We start from the raw sequence: 20414 nt of genomic DNA, 5'->3' as shown, positions 1-20414 counted from the left end.
AGGAGCTAGAGTTCTGACTCTCCAGCTGACGCAGTCTCCTGTGTGTGTGTGTGTGTGGGGGGGGGGCGGTTCTAGTCAGCAGCCCCTTTCCACTTTTAGCCTCAGAATCCTCCCCAGTTCAGCTCTTTGCTCCTTACTCCCGCCCCGCTCCCTCCCCAAGCAGGTTCAGCGCTAGTCAGTCAGCTCTGAAATTAAAGCAAAGGTCAACAGGAGAAGGCAGGGGGTCTCCACCACCACACCCAGGATCTCCAGAGACAGCAAGAACAAAGGGAACACGAATTCCCCAGGTCAAGTCTTAGGCAGGGAGAGGATGGGAGTGATACACACTCTAGCCTTTCCTCAAAAACATAGCATGTTATGTGCACACACATACATGTTACCCTCAGAACCATAAAGCAAACATGAGCAGGCAGGTGATCTGAGTCTAGCAGGCAGTGTAGATGGACAGTGGAGAACTGCATTCCTCACTCCAGCTGAGAAGGAGAGCTCCTAGGAGAAGGGAGTGCTAAGGAAGAGCAAGTCTCCACTTCTTTCCAAGGATCCCTTCTGGTCCAAGGTCTTTTGACCTTCCCAGTCAGCTGCTTTGGGTTTCTGCTGCCACTGGAAGGGCAAGAAGGTAAGAGGCGTCTGGGGCAGTCCTGAACTCCAGGGTCCTGCCCTGGGCAGCTCTTCAACTTGAGAGACTGCTGCCTGCTCTCTCTGTAGCAGGCTTGGCTGGGAAGGTCCAAGGGCCTGATCTCCTTTCCAGTCCCCCAAATATGGGGTTCCACTAAGGCAAAGGCAAAGTCAGTGACCAGGAGGGGTAGGAGTGGGAGTCACTGCCGGGAGGGCGGGATCCTGTATTCTTCGGAAGATGGCTGGGAAGTTCTTTCCTCCATTGCGTAGAACTTTCTTTCCCTCCTCGGTTGAGGTGCCCAGATGTCCCACAATGGGGTCTTCACTCTGGGAGAAGGAAGGGTCCAGTAAGTCCTCGCCCATCTTTCAGATTGCCCTGGTCCCTAGACATTCATCCCATCCTCTGGGCATTAAGCTGGATTCAAAGAAGACAGAACCACTCTGGCAAGGATCTTTCCGTAACTCTCCACAGTTTCTCTTAGGCTCCCTACTTACCAGCTCCTCCAGAGGCACACGCTCAAACAAGGGGTGCCCTTCAAAGTGGGTGCACATCCACTCATGCAGCTCCAGCACGTCAGTTATGGTGTACACCAGCCCCTGCACAGGCAAAGTCACTCTGGAGGGGGCGCTGTGAGCGGTCGAGCAGCAGGGTGATGGGGATGGTGGTGAGCCCCCAACAAACCCCCACTGAATTCTCGGTTGGAAGGCCCCTTATTAGACCCCTCACCCCGTCCTCCCTCCTGCTCTCGACTCACCCCAACTCTCAGCACGTAGGCATATTCTGCCAGCAGTGTGGGACTGATGATTCGCCACTTGTGCTTCGTCCGCTTGAAATGTGGGTCAGGGAAGAGGAAGAACATCTTTGTCAGCTGTGAGACAGATGAGCACCAACAGGATGGTGAGAGCCTGGCCTCCACACCCCACCTGCTTACCAGCCTAACCCCCTGGGGCCCGGCCCCACCTGGCCCTTGTGGAAGAAGTTAGGAAGGTGCTTCATGGCATTGCTGCGGAGACAGGCGATGTTCTGGAAACCACCTCCAGGAGCGGCTCGCAGGGCCCGGATCCGGTCTTGTACATAGTCTGAGACTTTCACCCGGATCTCCAGACCCAGAATCAGCGTGTCTGGGAACAGCGGTGACAGTTCCACTGGACACAGAAATAAAATCAACCTCATCCTTACAGGATGTACAGCGGGGTCAACATGGGAAAGGAAGCCTCAATCAGCAATTACCCAAATCAGGAACGGAAAGTGTGGCCAGAGAGCTACCTCTATGGATAGCTCTGTGCTGAAAAGGCTGAGGGACACCCCAAAATTGTCACCAGAACCGGAAGTGGGAAGGCCTGGCAATACACATGTCTTCGCACATGCTTTAAAGTCTTCACAGTGTTTCCACACATTGTCTCACTTAATTCTCATGACATTATGTGGTAAACTGCAAAGATGATAAAACTGAGTGTGGGAAATGGCTGAAGCCACAGAGCTAAGAAGAGGCAGAACTGGAACTTGGAACCGTGGTTTCCCGCCACCAAGTACTATGCTCTTCCTCTCTCTCATGCTGCTATTTCCATGGAAGAGCTCGACATAGAGAAGGAGGTCTAGCATGCATGGCTGGGACAACACAGACGATATAAGAGAAATCTGAAAATAGTATCTTGGAGAAGGAATGAGTTCTGGTGAGGAAGGGGGAAGGGAGAGAGGGGTGGAATCCCCGAGAAAGACAGTTCAGGATCATTGGCCACAGCGACTAATCTCTGACGCTTGTGCTGACCAGCTCACTGACCCGGCACCTGGCAGGTGAAACGGCTCATGTAGGGACCAGAGCCAGAAGTGGGGCCAGACCAAGACAACTCAAGTTCTAAGAGGCTTTGAGGCAGCCCCCTCCCTTCTCCTGGGCGAAGGCCACAGACCCAGAGTAGAGGGAAGGTGGAGGTTCTTCACAACGATGTCACAGCAAGCAGTGTCTGGTCCGAAGGGGAAAGGCCAACTATGGCCCCCAGCAAACCTGCTGAGGTGGCAGAACCTAGGCACTGCCTCTCCTTGCCCCAGAGAGAGGGCCAGAGTGTTACCTAACAGGCCGCCATAGCCACAGCCTATGTCTGCAAACTCCACTTGAGCCTGAGCTCTCTTTTCTTTCTTATCCTTTGGGTCATCATGGCTCTGATTTTGAGGCAGTGGAGCGAAGAACTCTGGGTATAGCTCAGACCAGTCCATGTCCTCTGGTTTCACAGGGCTATCGGAGAGAAGACGAGAGAAATGTGGTTACGCCACTGTGGAAGTGGTACTATGTGTGTGGGTGGATGGGTGAGGGTGGGAGATGCATGAGAGGAGGGTTTCTCAAAAATTCTGTAAGAGTGGGCCCTTTGGCCTCTAGGGAGCACAATGGAAACCACCCTTAACCCCCGGTATGAATCATCGGCCTATCATGGGGCCCATGACTGTGATCCGCCTATCTCCCTTTCCAGGGTTGATGTGACTGTGCATCTCTCCTTTCTGGGATTCAAGTTCCCCTTGTCCCAGAGACTGGCTGCCTAAGGCACTGGGACTTGTCTTTGCTGAAGTTCTCTGCGGGAAGAGGATGGAGTAAGGTGTGGGTGGGGTTGTGTGGAAGTTCCTATTTTTTTAAAAAAACTGATTTTATTGGAGTATACTTGATTTACAATGTTGTGTTAGTTTATGCTATAGAGCAAAGTGACTCAGTTACACATATACATATAACCACTCTTTTTAAGAATCTTTCCCCATATAGGTCATTACAGACGATTGAGTAGAGTTCCCTGTGCTATCAGGAGGTCCTTATTAGTTATCTACTTTAGTAGTGTGTACATGTGGATCCCAGGCTCCCAATTTATCCTTTCCTCCAAGTTTGCCTTTTGTTAAATTTCACAGATGAAACTGAAAGATGGAAACTACATTCTTCCTCCATCACTGTAGTCTCAGGAAAAATTTCTTTATCTTCCCAGCCTAGCAATCCTACCCAGACGTTGGCCAGAACACCACGCCCCCTGCAACCCGCAAACTCCGCCCTCTGCCGAACCTTACCCACCCAGACCCCCGCGCCACCACACACAAAACTGACGTCACCCAGCGATCCTCCCAAGCGTACCCTAAACCCTCCCAACCATTCCAACACGATCGCTTTTCCGGGCTAATCCGAGAAGTCTGCCCTCCTCTCGTTTCCCTGCTCGCCCTGCCTCTCTCACTCACTAGCGCAGCGTATGATCTGCCATGGGGTTGGAGTGAGCCCGCTGCCGATAGTAGCGCTTCTGAGGCTGTGGGGCCTCGGTTCCTGCTGCGTCCCCAGTCTCGGTTCCCGCCATGATGTCCAGAGCGAGTTTCTCTACGGAACCCACGTGGAGATCTAGGCTCTGGACGCACGAGAATGACGCAGTCAGGCACGTATGCTCAGAGGCCTCCCCTTAAAGCCCCAGGAGTGAATTCGGCTGGGCTGGGCAGGGAGGACCGCAGCGGGGCCCCGCTGGAGGGTGCCTCCGCGCCGCTGGTATTTAACTGGGCTGGCAAGGCCAGACTCGCACCCAGCCTCTATCGTTAGCCTTCTTCTGTTTGGTCTGGGTTACTATCCCTGTTGCAGGCCCCTGTGCACCCCGCAGGTGAGAGGGGTCCAGGGACCCCGCTTTCCTAAGTTGAATTAATCCTCGTTCCTCTCCCCTCCTCTCCTTCCGAACAGTGCATTGCGTCCGACCCCCTGAAGCCCTGTGCAAATCCCGTCGGGTGTGCGCTGGGGACCGGAGCCAGGGAGGTAGCTCCTCATCCCACCTCCAGGAAGTCAGACTGGAGGAAGGAGGGCAAACTTGAGGAGGCGGGGCTCGGTGCCACGGGGCAGCCGTGGGGCTCGCTGTCCCCCATCCCCCACCCCGCTTCAGATCAGGGATCCGAGCGCTGGCTGGTGTCAGGGCACTCTCTCGGCCAGATGGCAGATTCCCGCCCAGATCCTGAGTCAGAGCCCGATTCGGTGTTCCCACGTGAGGTCGGGCTCTTCGCCGACTGCTACTCGGAGAAGAGCAGGTTCTGCTTCTGTGGGCACGTGCTGAATATCACGGAGAACTTCGGGTCCCGCCTCGGGGTGGCAGCGCGCGTGTGGGATGCGGTGAGGAGTGGGCGGCCCTGGGCTAGGGTCCGCGGGGAGGTCAGACCCCGGACTCCCGCTCTCCCATAATGGAGCCATCCCCGCTGCAATCTTATATTTTCTGTTTTTTCTCCTATAGGCTCTAAGCCTGTGCAACTATTTCGAGAGTCAAAATGTGGATTTCCGAGGCAAGAAAGTGATCGAACTGGGCGCGGGGACTGGTATCGTGGGAATCTTGGCAGCGCTGCAGGGTGCGTGAGCTTTGCGGTGGAAGCGGGTGAGGGGAATGGGGATGTAGAGAACTTGTCACTTTCTGGATTCTTGAAAGAGGGAGGGGAGTGCTTTGGGACCAACACGGTGTTTTCTTTATAACAAACAATTTTTTTTTTTTTTTGCCCCTGCCTGGTCCTGTGTGCCAGACAGTGCTGATTCGCTGTTCTGGCACCCATGGTGATTGACTTGGGGGGTGGGGGTGGGCAGAAAATAAAATTTGGGCAGGCCTTAGTAGGAGTTTTTGCTACCTTTTTGCGATTTCCTGGACAATGCTGTCAGAAAAAATCTTTGCTTTGGATATGGTCTTCTGTTAAAATGTCTATATGGAATTACTCTCTAGAGGGAGCGATCTGCAGGTATTAAACCTCATGAGTGCTTTATAACTTCACTGTGAATATATTTTTGATTCTTTAGGTTTTGATTGCTTGGGAGGAACAAGCTTATGAGTTTTTGAGGGTTAGGCTGTGTTTTGTGGGAAGTGGTGTAGGAATTAGGCACTGCCGACTTGGGAAATAAAAAGGTAAAAATTCTGCTTTATTTTTGTGAAGAATCAAAAACTACAAAGGAAAAAGTTCCTTGGTTTATAATCTGATGGGCAGGCAAAACCTCACACTGAAAACATTCCTTTAAAAACACTTATGATGACATCTCCCTAGGAATGCAAATTAACATGTCCTGGTTCATAGGGACATAACACAAAACACATTCAGAAAAGTCTTCCCAGTAGCAGGCTTTCACTCTTTTATTCTATTCATTCTATTCTATTCTATTCATTCAACCAACATGTATTTGGAGTCCTATATGTGCCAAGAATCGTGCTAAGTATTGGGATACAGCAATGAGTAAGACAGATTTCCTCTCCCCAAGGAGTTTATGGTCTAGTGTTGAAGATGGGGGAAGATGTTACAGGATGTTATGGAGAGCTATGTGCAGAGCCAGTGGACATGCTCTAGCCATGTCTCCCTTGACTCTCTGGGAATCCAGCAAGAAGATGGTCTATCAGATGAGGAGTATGAACATAGCAGGCTCAGAAAGAACCGAAGGAATGTCACCAGCAGCTTTCCATGAAGGATGAGTGGATAAGTGGGCAGCTATGCTAAAATGGCAGAAAAGATGTATAATATCAAGGGAAACACCTTTCACTTGCTTCCAGACTGACTTCTTCTTTTGTCTTCTGTTCTGCTGCTGACTCAGAAATCTGGGTGTCATTCTCATCCATTGCCCTCTCCCCTCACATCCTGGCAGTCAGCAATTCCTGTGAGTCACATGTCCTTAATACGTCCCCAGTTGTCTGTCCTCTTCCCCTCAACTCTAGTTCAGGCCACTGCCAACTTTCCCGTGGATTTTCACGAGTGTCTTTGAGCTTCCCTAGGGAGAAGTTTGGCATGCCCAAAGTAGATCTTGTGATCTTCTGCCACCAAACCTGTTTCTCCCTCAGGCTTCCCCATCATAGTGAATCACACTGCCATCCAACCAGTGGGGAATCTAGACCCACCTCTGACATGTCCCTTTTTCTCATCCCCATCTCCATTATCCAAGTCTGGCTGATTGAACTCCTAAAAATCTCTTGAAGCTCCTGTTTTTCCATTTGCACTGATGGCTCCCCAGTCCTTGGCACCATCACTCTCTTGGATGGCTACAGTTAATCAAACTGGTCTTCCTGCTTCTACTCCTTGCCCCCACCTAGACCTCTGCTCGCTGCACCCAGCTGGCAGAGTGATCTTCTCAGCACACCTTCCCCATCTTTCAGTGGCTTCTTGCTGCTTTCAGGATGGAACCAGTCCCTTTGGCATGGCCTCCCTGTGTAGCTTCTTTCTGTGCCTCTCCCTCTTGGACTCCTTGTGCTACCTAGTGCTCTCCTGCCAGTTTCTCAAGCTAACTCGGTGTCCCCTTCCTTGGAGCCTTCACATAGGCTGTACTTATACTCTATGTGTATACCCCTCATGCCACTTGGTTAATGCAAATGCCTTCTTCAGTGCTCAGCTCAAACATCACTTCCAAGGGAAGGCCTCCAGGGCACTCCCACCCCCAAGCTATCTTAGCTACTTCTAGTATTATAGACACAATTGTGCTGAGTGGTTTCATTTTAAATTTGTTGTCATTATCCTCAGATGTGTCCTTAAATGACGTCCCGCTAGCCTCTTACCTCTCCCTCATCCAATTATTCTTCTGCTCTCCCAAACATCTTATTCCTTACCATTTCACCCTTCATACCTCCAAATGTCTCTCTCCCCAGCCTATGACTTTGTTCCCCAGCTCTTCTGATTGCTTCTTTTTTTCTTATGGAAAATGTCCACAAGTTCCTCTCACAGCATCTACTCACCCAGCTGTGTCTGTCTGCGCTGCCTTCTCTCCTGGTACTGTGGTAGACGTGCTGTGCTCCTAGTTAAGGTCAAGCCCCTCATGCCTCATGAGACCCCAAACCTTCTCATCTATTTAAAGACATTGTCCAAGCAGATACCCTGCTCCCCTGCCTCTCCTGCATTATCTGTTTTCACTTCTCTCTGGATCATTCCATATGTGTGTTTGTGTGTATTATGCATATAAATATGCTATAATTTCTCCTATCTCAGATCCTACACATCCCTCCAGTTACCATTCCATTTCTCTGCTCAGCTTTGTGATGAAACTCAGAAGAGTTAATACTCACTGTCGTTCCTCTCTTCCTATTGTTTCTTCAATTCCGTTCCAGAACACACCCTCACAACGCCCCCCGCCACCCCCAACTTGCCTTCTCCATTCCCGTTGCTCCCATCAAGATTGTGAGCTTCACTTTTGACTGCATGTTGTTAAGTACAGCACTCAGCAGACTTCTCTGACGGTCCAGTGGCTAAGACTCCGAGCTCCCAATGCTGGGGGCCTCGGTTCCATCCTTGATCAAGGAACTGGATCCCACATGCTGAAACTAAGAGTCCGCATGTTGCAACTAAAGAACCTGAATGCTGCAACAAAGGTTGAAGATCCTGCAACTAAGACCTGGTGCAGCCAAATAAATAAATATTAAAGAAAAAAAAAAGTACAGCAGTCAGTATCAGCCCAACTTCCTGGACTTGGCAGTTGTCATTCCCTCCTTGAAATACTCCTTTGGATTCCAAGACACCACGCTTCTGGGTTCTACCCACCTTGCTGGCACTTTTTCCATTCTCCTTTGGTGGTTGCTGTTCCTCTTCACAACCGAAAGTCTGAGTGCAATGGGGCTCAGGAGCAGCCCTTTGACCTCTCCCCTATTCTATCTGTATTCACAGCTCTAAATACCCTTTCCATGCTGATGACTCTGACTCTCTTACTTATATCTCCAGACTTGTTTGTATAACCTACGGCCTACTTGATACCTTCCTGTGGTTGTCTGATGAACATGTCAAACTTAATGTGTCCAGAAAAGCATGATTTTCCTGTCCAGCCTGCTCCTCCTGCAGCCCTCCTCACCTAAATAAATGACAATTTGATCTTCTGGTTGTCAGGCCAAATATCTTGGAACCAGCCTCTCTCTCTGATAGTGCATATCTAATTTGTCAGAAACCCCGTTATTGACTCTACCTTCAAAATGTATTCAGGATCTGCCAACTGCTGCCCTGGTTCAAGCCATATCACTTCTCACCTGGGTAACTGTAGCCGCCTCCTAACTGGTCTGTTCTGACTTTGCCCCTCCGTAGTATTTCCTCATCACAGTAGCCAGAGTGATCACTTTAGAGCCATTCTTCAATTCTTAAAGCCATAAAGTTTATGACACTCTTCCATTACAAATTTTCCAATAGCTTCCCATCTCACTCAGACTAAAAACCAAACTTCTTGGTTGCTTTTCAAGGCACTATCTAGAATCTGACCCCTACGATGATTTCTCTCACTTATTTTTCTCCAGCTACAGGCATTCCTACTGGTCCTCAGACTTGTTAGGTGAACTCTTGCCTCAAGGTCTTATTCTTGGTCCTTACGTTTATGGCTGTTTTTTTGGGGGGCGGGAGGGGTTTCTAAGCTCTGTCAGTCTTTCCTTCCTAATGTGTTTTACCTTGACCTCTTTTCTTTCTGTTAGTCCGTCATTTGGTACCTTTTAATCTGAGAGACCCATAGAGTCTGCCCCATCACTTTGTACAGGTCATTGCTCAAACATAATCTGCTCCCTAACTACCAGTTTGAAGCTTTCCCTAACTACCCCGTTTAAAGTGACATTCCCTGCCCTGTCCCTCAAGCAGTTCTTATCCTCCTTCCCTGCTTCAGCATACCATCTGATTTACAGTGTGTTTTGTTTCATTTTTGTTGTCATTGTCTTTAGCCACTAGACTGTAAATCCTAGGAGTGGAGGGATTCTTGTCTGATTGGTTCACTGCTGTATTCTCAGCGCCTGGCATATAGGCACATAATGACTATTAATGGGAGAATGAATTCTGAATATTTCCTGTTTCTGTAATAATCACCATGATTATGACTAAATAGTATTTTGCATTACCTCACTTGTCTTCGCCTCTATAACAAATCTCAAGGAAAAAGCCAAGGTCTTGTCTGGCTCACCTCTGTACCCTCAGAATTTGGTAGATGCTCAATACATGTGCTTACTGCATGAAGGAAGATTTCTGAAGTCCTAATCTAATCATCGTCACCCTCTGCTTCTGCCCTTAAACCTGTTGCCCTCAGGATCAAGCCTGGATCTCCTTAGCATGTCATAATGATTTTCCTCTGTACTCTCATGTCTTAACACGTTTCCCTTCCACCTTCTTTGAGGTCTAGCCTTCCTTGCATACGCCGTGCTCTCTCATCACCAGGCCTTTGTACTCTCTGTTCTCTGCTTGAGAAGCTTCACCTGACTAACTCCTCCTTGCCCTTTAAGGCTGCTTGTTGAGGTCATGTCTTCTGGGAAGCTTTCCAAATCCATGAAGGCTGGTTTGTGTCAGTAGGGGGTGGGTGCATAGCCCACCTCCAGCTTAGTCCTGCCCAGGCTTCTGCTGACATATGATTGTTGTGTGTTGGGCAGAGAGGTTGAAGATTAGCTCAGTGAGAATGTTGATGTTGTAGAATGTAGAGTAATGAGATGGCAGTGGATGAAGCTGAGGTTAGGGCAGCTAAAATCCAAAGTGTGGACTTTGGGCAGTCAAAACATTATCCTCTAGGCCTCGAGGTCTCTGGACCTTCTAGGCAGGAGCTGAAACCCCTTGGTTGGTCCCTCTGACTTGCATTTCTCCTCCTTCCTCTCTCTCAGGGGGGGATGTTACCATCACTGACCTACCCCTGGTCCTAGAACAGATCCAGGGCAACGTCCAGGCCAATGTGCCCCCTGGAGGCCGGGCCCAGGTCCGCGCCTTGTCCTGGGGGATTGACCAGCATGTCTTCCCTGGAGACTATGACCTGGTGCTGGGGGCTGATATCGTGTACCTGGAGCCCACCTTCCCACTGCTGCTGGGGACCCTCCGACATCTGTGCGGGCCCCATGGCACCATCTATCTGGCCTCCAAGATGAGAGAGGAGCACGGGACAGAGAGCTTCTTTCAGCATCTCCTGCCCCAGCATTTCCAACTGGAGCTGGCCCAGCGGGATGAGGATGAAAATGTCAACATCTATAGGGCCAGGCACAGGGGACCAAGACCTGCTTGACGTCACCCTTCTGCTCCTCTGAACCCCTCGTTCTCATGAAGGAACTGGCATATCTCCAGAGCCATAAACATAAGGACCAAAAAAAGATGGATCTCCCTTGCCTGTCTTTCCTCCTTCCCTCATTGTTTCTTGAGAGCCTCCTGGGAAGCTGCAGGGAGGGGCCGCTTGTTAGGGATACTAGAGCCCTTGCTGTGAGGGCTAGAGTGCAAAGGAAATTCCCAGTTCCTGTTCTCAGCAGAGGAAGATGAGAGGGCAGCCAGGATTTTAGGAGAAGGGGAGGTTAGGTGGGATGTAAACAGTGGCTGAAGAGAGATAGTCCTGATCCTGTCTGTCCAGCCACTGTCTTTTTATACAGAATGGATTATTTTTTCCAGATTCTATTAGAAATTTTTTTAAAGGAAAATAAGCATTAAAGATCTCTCCTGCATCCAGAGAACATGGGCTTTTGCTGGGGGGCACTGGGAAGCAAGAAACCTTAGAGCACCCACTTCTTGCTTCTAGAGATAGTCTAGTGGAACAGTGGCTCTAACTGGGTCAAGTCTTCCTAGCCCTGAAGTTGGGGTTAGGCCGCAGAGCTGACCTTTGGACTGTAGCTCCTTCAGTCTTTTTGGAGTTGGAGTCCTGATCGCTAAGTTCCAGGTTCTCTTTGATTTTTTGGGGGGGTACCTTTCCAAGCCCTGTCAGTCCTTCCTTCCTAATGTGCTTTGCCCTCACCTCTTTTCTTCTCCCACTATGGGGCCTCTGATTGGTCCTCTCTTGACTTACTCCTTGGGTCACACATCACCTCCTGTGGCCTCCTAGCCTCCATTCACTCCCATTCAAACTGTTTTGTAAACTCTTGTAATCTTCCACAATCAGATCCAATTAGCTTCTGCTGCTTCCAACAGAAGCAAGAATAAGCTCTTCTGCTTGGTACTCAGTGTATCCCATGTGATCCCAAATTACCCTTCTATTTCATTTCCTACTGGTTTCCTACATGTGTTCTAACCTCTGGCCAAATTAAAAAAGGTCTACTCTTTGTTCCCTAAACCCACACCAAAATTCTCTGACTTCTTCCTTCATTCTGATGATTCCCTGCCTATATTTCTACCTCTGAAAATCTTCATTGCTCTTAGCCTGTCTCCTGAAAAAAGCTTTATCAGAGCCTCCTGTTTGAATATGATTTTTCTCCTTTGAGACCCTTTAGCTCTTTGTCTCCTGGGGTTTTATGTACTTTGTCTTGTGTGATCATTTGCTCCCTATTTTCTCACCATCAGATCACCTTAGAGGGTAGGGCTATATGGTTCCAGGCACACATCAAATATTTCTGCTTGTTCAACAAATAATTTACCTGGTTTGTTGGAAGGACACCCGTCCTCCTCCCTAGGTGACCTTGGTCAAACTTCTGAACCCACTCTCCTACCTCACAAGTTTGTCAGTGAGCCATAAATAGATACAGAAATAAGCATTGGAAATAAACATAAAGTCTTACCACGTGTCTTGTGTTGTTATTTTGTGACAACTCGGTTTCATGTTTTCCATTATTTTACCTCTGGGGAATAACTCTCTTGTGAAATGTAGTCTCAGGAAACCAAGTAGGGGAGGCGAATGCGCCCCCTAGACAGCAGGTGGCGCTGTCCCCGCTCGGCGCGTTCTGGTGCAGAGTTTTGGCCCCGCTGCCACGCCGTAGGCCCGTGGCTTCATAGGTGCGCCGACCGGCTGCACTGTACGGCCACCGGAAAGATGTCGCTGCTGCGGTCACTGCGTCTCTGCCTGGTCGCGCGGACCGGGAGCTGCCCGCTGAGCGCTCTTGGCCCTGGTCCCTTGCTGCCTTCCTTGCAGGTCTCCCGTGCGCCCGGCACGCTCCCTTCCCCTCCCCTGGCTGCGTTCGGCTCCATCTCACCCTTCTCCCCACCTCGGTGCCTCTTCGTGGTCCAGCGTCCCGGCGCTGCCTTTCCCCCCACCTCCTGGGCCCGTCTCTCCTGAAGTCGTTCCCCGGCCGACGTGCTCCCTCCCCCGGAGCTCCTCGCCTCTTCCTGCTTCTCATCCCTTCTTATTCCCTCCAGGCCGGGCTCCCTCTGCTTCAGTCGCCTCAGCAGTGGCATACTTTTCACTCTGGGTCCTGGCTGTCCTCGGCTTCCAGCAAGGAGCTTCTCATGAAGCTGCGGAGGAAAACGGGCTACTCCTTTATAAACTGCAAGAAAGCCCTGGAGACTTGTGGCGGGGATCTCAAACAGGTGTGGGGAAGGAAGTGGAGGGGAGCGGGGGTGAGGTACTCGGGCCCGATCCCAGTGCTTTCCAGAGGTCGCGCCCGGGGACCGTAGAAATCACACTTGCTGTCCAGTGGCCCATACACAGTCCTACACAGGAGTCTGACTTAAATGGCAATCTCACCCTTTGACTCTTACCTGTTTTGAAGCAACTGACTCAGGGTCCCAGGGCTAACACACTGTTCCATGCAAGGCTGTTATAGTAGTCAGAACAACGACCAACGCTCAGATCCTGGTACCCTCACAAGAATCCCCGCGACCTTGGATACCTTACTTAATCTTTAAGAATTCTTTTTTTACTTAAAGAAAATACTGCTATCTCCCCCATAGGGTTGTTGTGAAGATTAAACTTACCCAAAATACCAGGCATGGGACTTCCCTGGTGGTCCAGTGGCTAGGACTTCAAGCTCTCAGTGCAGGGGACCCTGGTTCGATCTCTGCCTGGGAACTAGGTCCCACCTGCCGCAACTAAAGGTTTGCATGCTGCAGCTAAGGATCCTATATGCCATAATGAAGATGGAAGATCCTTCATGCTGCGTCTAAGATCCACAAGCCAAATAAATAATTTTTAAAAATTTAGTAAACATGAGGCACAATGTCTACTGTTTGGCATTTGGTGGTATGCTGCCAGTAAATGATAGATTAGTTTCTGTTGTAGGTTAGAGGAGAAGGAGAAAGAATTGGGGAACCTGAAGATATTTTAGAGCCCCATTCCTTTCTAAATTCTGTGCTTATGTCATCCGCCCTTTATCTTTTTTGTTTATAGGCAGAGAGCTGGCTCCATAAGCAGGCCCAGAAGGAGGGCTGGAGTAAAGCTGCTAGGCTCCATGGGAGGAAGACCAAAGAAGGTCTGATTGGGCTGCTGCAGGAAGGAGACACAACTGTGTTAGTAGAGGTGAGTATCAGAGTTCTAGATATCAGAAGCAACTGTCTCCTTGAGTGCGAGCTTTGTGGTAGATCTTTGCATTCTTAAAGAAGAGGTGTATGAGAACCATAAAAGCTAGTTAGAATTAAGCCCGTGAGACCCCAGTTATTAGCTCTGAATTCATTTAAGTATAGACATGCACAGGTTGTTGGTGAGGGAAGGCCTATTAGGATAGCCCAGAGGGTCTCCAGCCTCCAAGCTACAGACTGGTACCGGTCCATGGCCTCTTAGGAACTGGGCCACAGAGCAGGAGGTGAGTGTCAGGTGAGGGAACGAAGCTTCCTCTGTATTTACAGCGTGTCCTGATTGCTTGTATTACCAGCTGAGCTCTGTCTTCTATCAAATCAATGGTGGCATTTGATTCTCATAGGAGCTTGAACCCTGCTCTGAACTGTGCATGTGAGGGGTCAAGGTTGCGTGCTCCTTATGAGAATCACAAAAGTGGTTTGGCATTGGAGGAGCCCAGAGAATGAGAGGATTATGGCTTGCGGGCCCAGGCAGGCGTGAACTTGAAGTGAATCCTTTGGGGACATTACGGAACCAATCTCTGAAGGTGCAGGTCAGTGCTGACTCATTGGCACAGCAGGGATCACTTCATTAAGTTTCTGGCCTCACACTAGTGGAGCAACTGTAGCTTTAAAATCCCACAGACATTTGTTTCTGTTTTATTGGATCTGCTGCCTGTTCTGTCAATACCTTGCTTTAAGACACTTTTGGAGACTATTAGTAAACAGCTTATACAACAGTATCAATTTATTCCCATAGGTGAACTGTGAGACAGATTTTGTTTCCAGAAATTTAAAATTTCAACAGTTGGTCCAGCAAGTAGCCCTGGGAACCCTGTTGCATTGTCAGAACTTAAAGGATCAACTCTCCACATACAGTAAAGTGAGTTTTGGGGTTGTCGCCAGCATGCTGGGTTTGTTCCTCCCCTCTTAGGGTCTTTGCTGTTCCATTTTTTCAGATGTTCTCATGTCTCACTTCCTTATTTCATGTCTCTGCTTATCTCTCAGGAGAGGAGTACCTTTCCTCCCATTGCTCTGTCCCCTTATTTTGCTTCATTTAAAATATTTTGTTATGGTGCTTATATATTAAATTTATATTTATTCATTTCTTGTTTGCCTTCCACAATAGACTATAAGTTTCATGAGACAGGAAATTTGTCTTTTCACTAGTATGTCTCTGGTGCATGAAGGGTGGGCCCAGCACTTGGCTGGGGCTCATTACATCTCTGTTAATGAATGAATGAATGAATGCCCGTGGGATAAAAATCCATCAAATCAGGTGAAACTTTGTATTTAGGAATCTAGAATGTCCTGAGAAAAGGATTTCTAAATACTGGTCCTAGAGAAAGGCACAATTGAGGAGACCGAACATTTTCTTTTCTGTAGAAGGATCAAGGAAGAAATTATTGACATATCCGTATGCCTTTGATCCATCCTTATTGTCAAAACAAAAACCAACTACTCACAACAATTTTTTTGTTTGTACCACCCTTTTCCTTCTATTTATCTTTCTCTTGAGATCTTGTGATAAATGTTAATTACTCCTGATATTGTGCTGTTTAGTCGCTAAATCGTGTCCAACTCCTTGTGACCCCATGGACTGTAGCCCGCCAGATTCCTCTGTCCATGGGATTTCCCAGGCTAGAATAGTGGAGTGGGTTGCCATTTCCTTCTCCATTGTAGATTCTTCTTGTGTATTGAATGTGGTAGGCTACAATTCATCATATAATCCATTAGTCGTTTTAATGCTCAAATTATCCCTGGATTTGACCAGTATAACCTAAGCCTGTGCAAGCTGTCTCCATTGTCTCTTTGGTATAGCTTATTATTTTCCAAGTATTTCCTTACTTTTTGGCATAACAAAATATTCTGGGCTTATGTCATACTTTCCTTGCCCCCATCCATGGAACTGGCCACTTCTACAAGGGGTCTTGATCCTTTTTGGTGGGGGAATGGTTTTTAGAAACAAAGATCTGGGCATTGTGTGCGTGTGTACATGCTAACTCTCTTCAGTCGTGTCTGACCCTTTGCGACCCTATGGACCATAACCCACCAGGCTCCTCTGTCCATGGTATTCTCCAGGCAAGAATACTGGAGTATGGAGAAAGTAACATGAAAACTTTCATTACCATATGTAAAATAGATAGCCAGCAGGAATTTGCTGTGTGGCTCAGGAAACTCAAACAGGGGCTCTGTATCAACCTAGAGGGGTGGGATGCGGAGGGAGATAGGAGGGAGGTTCAAAAGGGAGGGGACATATGTATACCTATGGCCGATTCATGGTGAGGTTTGACAGAAAACAACAAAATTCTGTAAAGTAATTATCCTTCAATTAAAAAATAAATAAATTAAAAAAAAAAATACTGGAGCAGGTTGCCGTACTCTCCTCTGGGGAAGATCTGGGCATTGGGTATGCTTAATTCTACTGAGATGTCATTGCTGCTCTGCTCTTTCAGCAGAGCTAGAAGTGTGTGTGTGTGTTTCAGTTCTAATCCTGCACCACAGGCTCCTTCCTTTTCTTCCCGCATTCTGTAATTTATACCTTTCTTCTCTCATAGTGAATGCACTGGCTCCCAGCAACTTCAGTATGTTTGCTTATTTACTTGCTGTACAATGCATACACACTTTGTTTCAGAGTTACTATCCCTGATCACTGCAAGTAATAAACCTACTAAGTAGTTCAAGATTCCTTTGAGGTTCTTTTTGTCCTTCCTTGAAGTTATGTGGTCAAAGGACTGTATCAAAAATAACTTGGATTAGTTGTGTTCCCCCTTTTGAAGTTATGTTATTCCTTTGAATCTTTGTTTCTGTTTGGTCAGTGTTAGAATCTTTGTTAGAATCTTTGTTTCTGCTTGGTCTGTTTGTTTCTGTTTGGTTTCTCTTTGGTCAGTGTTCATTTTCACTCCAAGTCCTCCTTAATTTTATCTTTGAATATGTAAAACTAATGAAGTTCTGAAAGTTAAAACTGTAATACCTCCCCCCAACACACACAAATGTTACTCCCCCTTCTCCCTTCTACCCCATTCCTATCCACTCTTGGTAGATAACCAGCTTCATTGGTTTCTGGTTATCCTTTTTGCAAAAATAAGCAAATTCATCCTGGTGGCTCGGATGATAAAGAATTTGCCTACAATGCAGGAGACCCAGGTTGGATCCCTGTGTTGGAAAGATCTCCTGGAGAAGGGAATGGCTATCCGCTCTAGTATTCTTGCTTGAAGAATCCCATGGACAGGGGAGCCTGGCGGGCTGCAGTCCATGGAGTCACAGAGTTGGACATGACTGAGAGGCTAACACTTTCATACAAATATTTATTACACAAATGGTGATATAATACGTATATATTCTTTTAGTTTGCTTTTTTCACTTCATATACCCTGGAAATACTCCTTACCAGCTCATGGAGGCATCTTTTCTTTTTTTTCAGCTACATAGTATTCTGTGACTGTACTGTGGTTTATTCAGCCAGTCTCCACCTATGTTTGGACTTTTAAACTTTACAGTATTTTACAATTAGAAATATTTGCTCAATGAATAAGTGTGCGTATGTACTTTTGTATCATTGGAAGAGTATTACAGTAAATTTCTAGAAATAGGATTGCCAGATCAAAGGATAGAAGTATATGTAATAGTTTTGTTAGCTATTATCCAATTCCCTACCATTGGATTTGCACCATTTTTCCTCCCTACCAACAATCCACTAACTTTTTAGCTTTAGTATTTTATGATTGTATGAAAATATTATTCCTGATTTCTAGGAAGCTACATTCTAAGAAGTTAGGCCAGAGATTGGGATGGATTTGGGGGTGGAGTGTTGATAGAATAAAATATTTATAAAAGTGGAGCTGTTATCAATTGTTAATGTCCTTGGCTTAATGAAAACATTCTTTGTACTTAACTGTCTTAAATAACTTTCTGAGGAATAACCTATAACCTATATTTTTGCTTAGTCTCTTGGTAATTTGAACTGTACAGACTGACTCATGTTCATTTGTACTGAAAATGACTCTTGTTCATTTTCTTTGCACACTTAGGGCTTCTTGAATTCCTCTGAGCTCTCTGAACTTCCAGCAGGACCTGAGAGAGAGGGTTCTCTCAAGGATCAGCTGGCTTTAGCAATTGGTGAGTATTTGTAAGGATATGGAAACTGGAAATTAAGAACTGAATCTCCTGGTATCTTTGATATTCCTCCAAATCTAGATCAGAAATTACAAGGTCAAGTTCCTGCAAAGGTCAGACAATATGAATGCGAGAGGTGGGTTGCGTGTTAGAGATTGGTGAGCAGTGGACACCCTGAAAAGCTCACATTCCACTGAAGGAAACCATTACCAAGCCACCTGATAACTTTGAGGGAAATAGGATTCCATTGTCATCAGAATTTTTTAATTCCTTTAAACGGATTTAGATTTGTATGAAAAAAAAATCTTAGTTTTTAGCTGTTTGCAGCTAATTAAAATTAGCAGGTATCACTGCTGACCAAACAAGGCATGTCTTTAGGCAGAGATGGCCTTTTGACCTCTGGTTGACTGCCTCTCTATCCACTGTGAAGGAAATAGTCCATCAGAGGTTGTTTCACCTTTACGAAGGGATCCAGGAATATTTCAGGGCATGGTGTTTAGGAAATTGTCCTCTCTTTAAAAAAAAAAATCTGATCCTGAGTTTGTGAAGGTACATTTTTTCAGAACCACTGGCTGCAGGAACCGCATCTGGATCATTGTGGTGGGAGCAGCAGGGGTTTTGCCTTCCTCCTGTACGACTTTGATGGGAGGAGGGAAGCAGGGCTGGGGTGGATCTTGCGGGAAGTCACTGCTCATCTGATGTTTCCAGTCAAGGCATCAGTTCTGTTTTTATCATGTCGTCTTGAGGTATGTATGATGTTTCAGTGAGTCATGGTTGAGAAACCAGCCAGCCAGCCAGCTGTGTATGAAACTTCTTAAGAAATTCTGGAAGAATTGGGTGTTTCAGCCTTGTCAATTTCTCAGAATTGACTGTTGGGTAGGTGCTTAGAGCTGTTTTAAGATCCCTTTTGGTTTATGACTTCTATGACTTTTAGATGTAACAATGGCTAATTCAGGGGTATTTACCCAGACCCCGTTATTTTCCTACCCTTTCCTACCCTTTGACGTATTTGGGCTTCCGATAGGAGGGGATAGCATCCTGAGAACAGTGTTGGGGGAGGGGTGGAACTAGAATCTGGTTTTGGTTCTTACAAGTAACTCCAAAGATGTTATCTTTTTATTTTTGATGAAGGGAAGTTGAAACCACCAGATGACATGGGGTTTCAGATTTTCCAGGGCTTTTAGTTTGGGATTTTCCCCCCAATATAATGGATGATCAGGAGTCTGTGTCAGTTACGGTGGTTTGGGGGAGGGGTGGTGATTTGGTGGGGAAAAATCCTGAATTGAGTCAGATCTGAGTTTGAATTCCAGCTGTGCCATACATTAGCTCTGTAGCTTTGGAGAGGTTCCTTAAGCTCTCTAAGCCTAAGTTTAATGTAGTGATGTTAGCCAGATGGGAGTACTCATATTAGAGGGCCAGATACAGTAATAAGTTCTTTTACACCTCTTATTTATTTCTCCCAGTAACCCTGCCTTCACGTTAAGTGACATGATCTCCATTTTGCAGATGAGAACACAAAAGACTTGATGAATTAGTAAATGGGGTTATATCATTAAGTTATTTGCCTAAGGTCATGTGGCCAGGGTCTGTGTGACACCAGAGTCTGTGTTTCTAAATACCAGCATGGCACCTGATTGGTGCTCCATAAAGTAAGCTCCATTTCTCCCACCTTCTCCCCCCAAACCCCTTTTCCTTTGTCCTGAAAATGGTATCTTTCCATCTTACGGCACATCCACAGTATAAATGCAGACGACTGTCTCCCAGGTTTGGCCACTGCTGTGCATATTTTGGTACTACCATGAGCATTGTATTCTGGAAGCATGTTTTTTTTTGTTTGTTTTTGCTCTCTCACAGGGAAACTGGGAGAAAACATGATTCTGAAACGGGCTGCATGGGTGAAGGTGCCAGCTGGTTTCTATGTTGGCTCTTATGTCCATGGGGCAATGCACAGCCCCTCACTCCACAACCTGGTGCTGGGGAAGTATGGGGCCCTGGTCATCTGCGAGACGTCAGAGTTGAAGGCAAACCTCGCAGACCTTGGCCGCCACCTTGGGCAGCACGTGGTGGGCATGGCTCCCCTCTCTGTTGGCTCCCTGGACGACGAGCCCGGGGGAGAGGCGGAAACCAAGATGCTGTCCCAGCCATACTTGCTGGACCCTTCCATCACACTGGGACAGTACGTGCAGCCCCATGGGGTGTCCGTCGTAGACTTTGTGCGGTTTGAGTGTGGAGAAGGTGAAGACGCAGCAGACGCCGAATAGATCCCAGAGATTTTGGGCCCAGGAGGACGTGTTTATTCTTAACCCTGGACATTTACAAAAAGAAGTTTACTTCCTAAGCCTCTTCAAACCCAGAATTTGTTTTTCATTTGAGTTTATAAATGAAATTATATACTTTGTGGGTAAAACTATTAATAAAATTGTTAGGTAATAAAGAAAGTAGAATCTTTTCCTTGTTTGCGTCATGCTGGGTCTAGCTTTTTTGAGCCTGACTTGTGACACGTTTTAGAAAACAACAGGTGAGCCTCATGGAAGTGGCTGACAGTGTCTGGGAGAACTGTGCT

The 20414-nt window shown here is 47.3% G+C and overlaps 3 protein-coding genes across 5 annotated transcripts; 2 read left to right on the top strand and 1 right to left on the bottom strand.

Annotated features, from left to right (window-relative positions):
- Window positions 1-334: 334 nt before the first annotated feature.
- Window positions 335-3933, bottom strand: METTL1 (methyltransferase 1, tRNA methylguanosine). 3 transcript variants are annotated; one of them, XM_061416698.1, is made up of 6 exons: window positions 3821-3933; window positions 2524-2846; window positions 1577-1761; window positions 1371-1484; window positions 1111-1212; window positions 335-942 (listed from the first exon to the last, which is right to left on the bottom strand). In XM_061416698.1, the coding sequence occupies exons 1-6, from the start codon at window positions 3931-3933 to the stop codon at window positions 787-789; spliced, it is 993 nt and encodes a 330-aa protein (XP_061272682.1). In that variant the 3' UTR covers window positions 335-786. The 3 variants fall into 3 exon arrangements, with proteins under 3 accessions (XP_061272682.1, XP_061272684.1, XP_061272683.1); XM_061416700.1 differs by having other exon boundaries at window positions 2683-2846; XM_061416699.1 differs by lacking the exon at window positions 1111-1212.
- Window positions 3934-4537: 604 nt separating this feature from the next.
- Window positions 4538-12026, top strand: EEF1AKMT3 (EEF1A lysine methyltransferase 3). The gene is made up of 3 exons (XM_061416706.1): window positions 4538-4721; window positions 4840-4951; window positions 10165-12026. The coding sequence occupies exons 1-3, from the start codon at window positions 4545-4547 to the stop codon at window positions 10554-10556; spliced, it is 681 nt and encodes a 226-aa protein (XP_061272690.1). The 5' UTR covers window positions 4538-4544; the 3' UTR covers window positions 10557-12026.
- Window positions 12027-12226: 200 nt separating this feature from the next.
- Window positions 12227-20302, top strand: TSFM (Ts translation elongation factor, mitochondrial). Its single transcript, XM_061416693.1, has 6 exons — window positions 12227-12377; window positions 12602-12772; window positions 13572-13700; window positions 14496-14618; window positions 17767-17854; window positions 19706-20302. The coding sequence occupies exons 1-6, from the start codon at window positions 12279-12281 to the stop codon at window positions 20110-20112; spliced, it is 1017 nt and encodes a 338-aa protein (XP_061272677.1). The 5' UTR covers window positions 12227-12278; the 3' UTR covers window positions 20113-20302.
- The last annotated feature ends 112 nt before the right edge of the window (window positions 20303-20414 follow it).

This window comes from Bos javanicus, chromosome 5 (assembly GCF_032452875.1).
Source record: "Bos javanicus breed banteng chromosome 5, ARS-OSU_banteng_1.0, whole genome shotgun sequence".
In the NCBI taxonomy this organism is placed as follows: domain Eukaryota; kingdom Metazoa; phylum Chordata; class Mammalia; order Artiodactyla; family Bovidae; genus Bos; species Bos javanicus.
This window is presented reverse-complemented; position numbering and strand designations above follow the sequence as displayed.

Coding starts and splice junctions, on each gene's coding strand:
- EEF1AKMT3 (XM_061416706.1), top strand. CDS start 4,545: ATGGCAGATTCCCGCCCAGATCCTGAGTCAGAGCCCGATTCGGTGTTC. Junction 4,722..4,839: donor CAGCGCGCGTGTGGGATGCG/GTGAGGAGTGGG, acceptor TTTCTCCTATAG/GCTCTAAGCCTGTGCAACTA. Junction 4,952..10,164: donor AATCTTGGCAGCGCTGCAGG/GTGCGTGAGCTT, acceptor CCTCTCTCTCAG/GGGGGGATGTTACCATCACT.
- TSFM (XM_061416693.1), top strand. CDS start 12,279: ATGTCGCTGCTGCGGTCACTGCGTCTCTGCCTGGTCGCGCGGACCGGG. Junction 14,619..17,766: donor AACTCTCCACATACAGTAAA/GTGAGTTTTGGG, acceptor TTGCACACTTAG/GGCTTCTTGAATTCCTCTGA. Junction 17,855..19,705: donor TCAGCTGGCTTTAGCAATTG/GTGAGTATTTGT, acceptor GCTCTCTCACAG/GGAAACTGGGAGAAAACATG.
- METTL1 (XM_061416698.1), bottom strand. CDS start 3,933: ATGGCGGGAACCGAGACTGGGGACGCAGCAGGAACCGAGGCCCCACAG. Junction 1,762..2,523: donor CCACCTTCCCTCTACTCTGG/GTCTGTGGCCTT, acceptor TTCTGTGTCCAG/TGGAACTGTCACCGCTGTTC. Junction 943..1,110: donor GTGTGCCTCTGGAGGAGCTG/GTAAGTAGGGAG, acceptor TCCTTCTCCCAG/AGTGAAGACCCCATTGTGGG.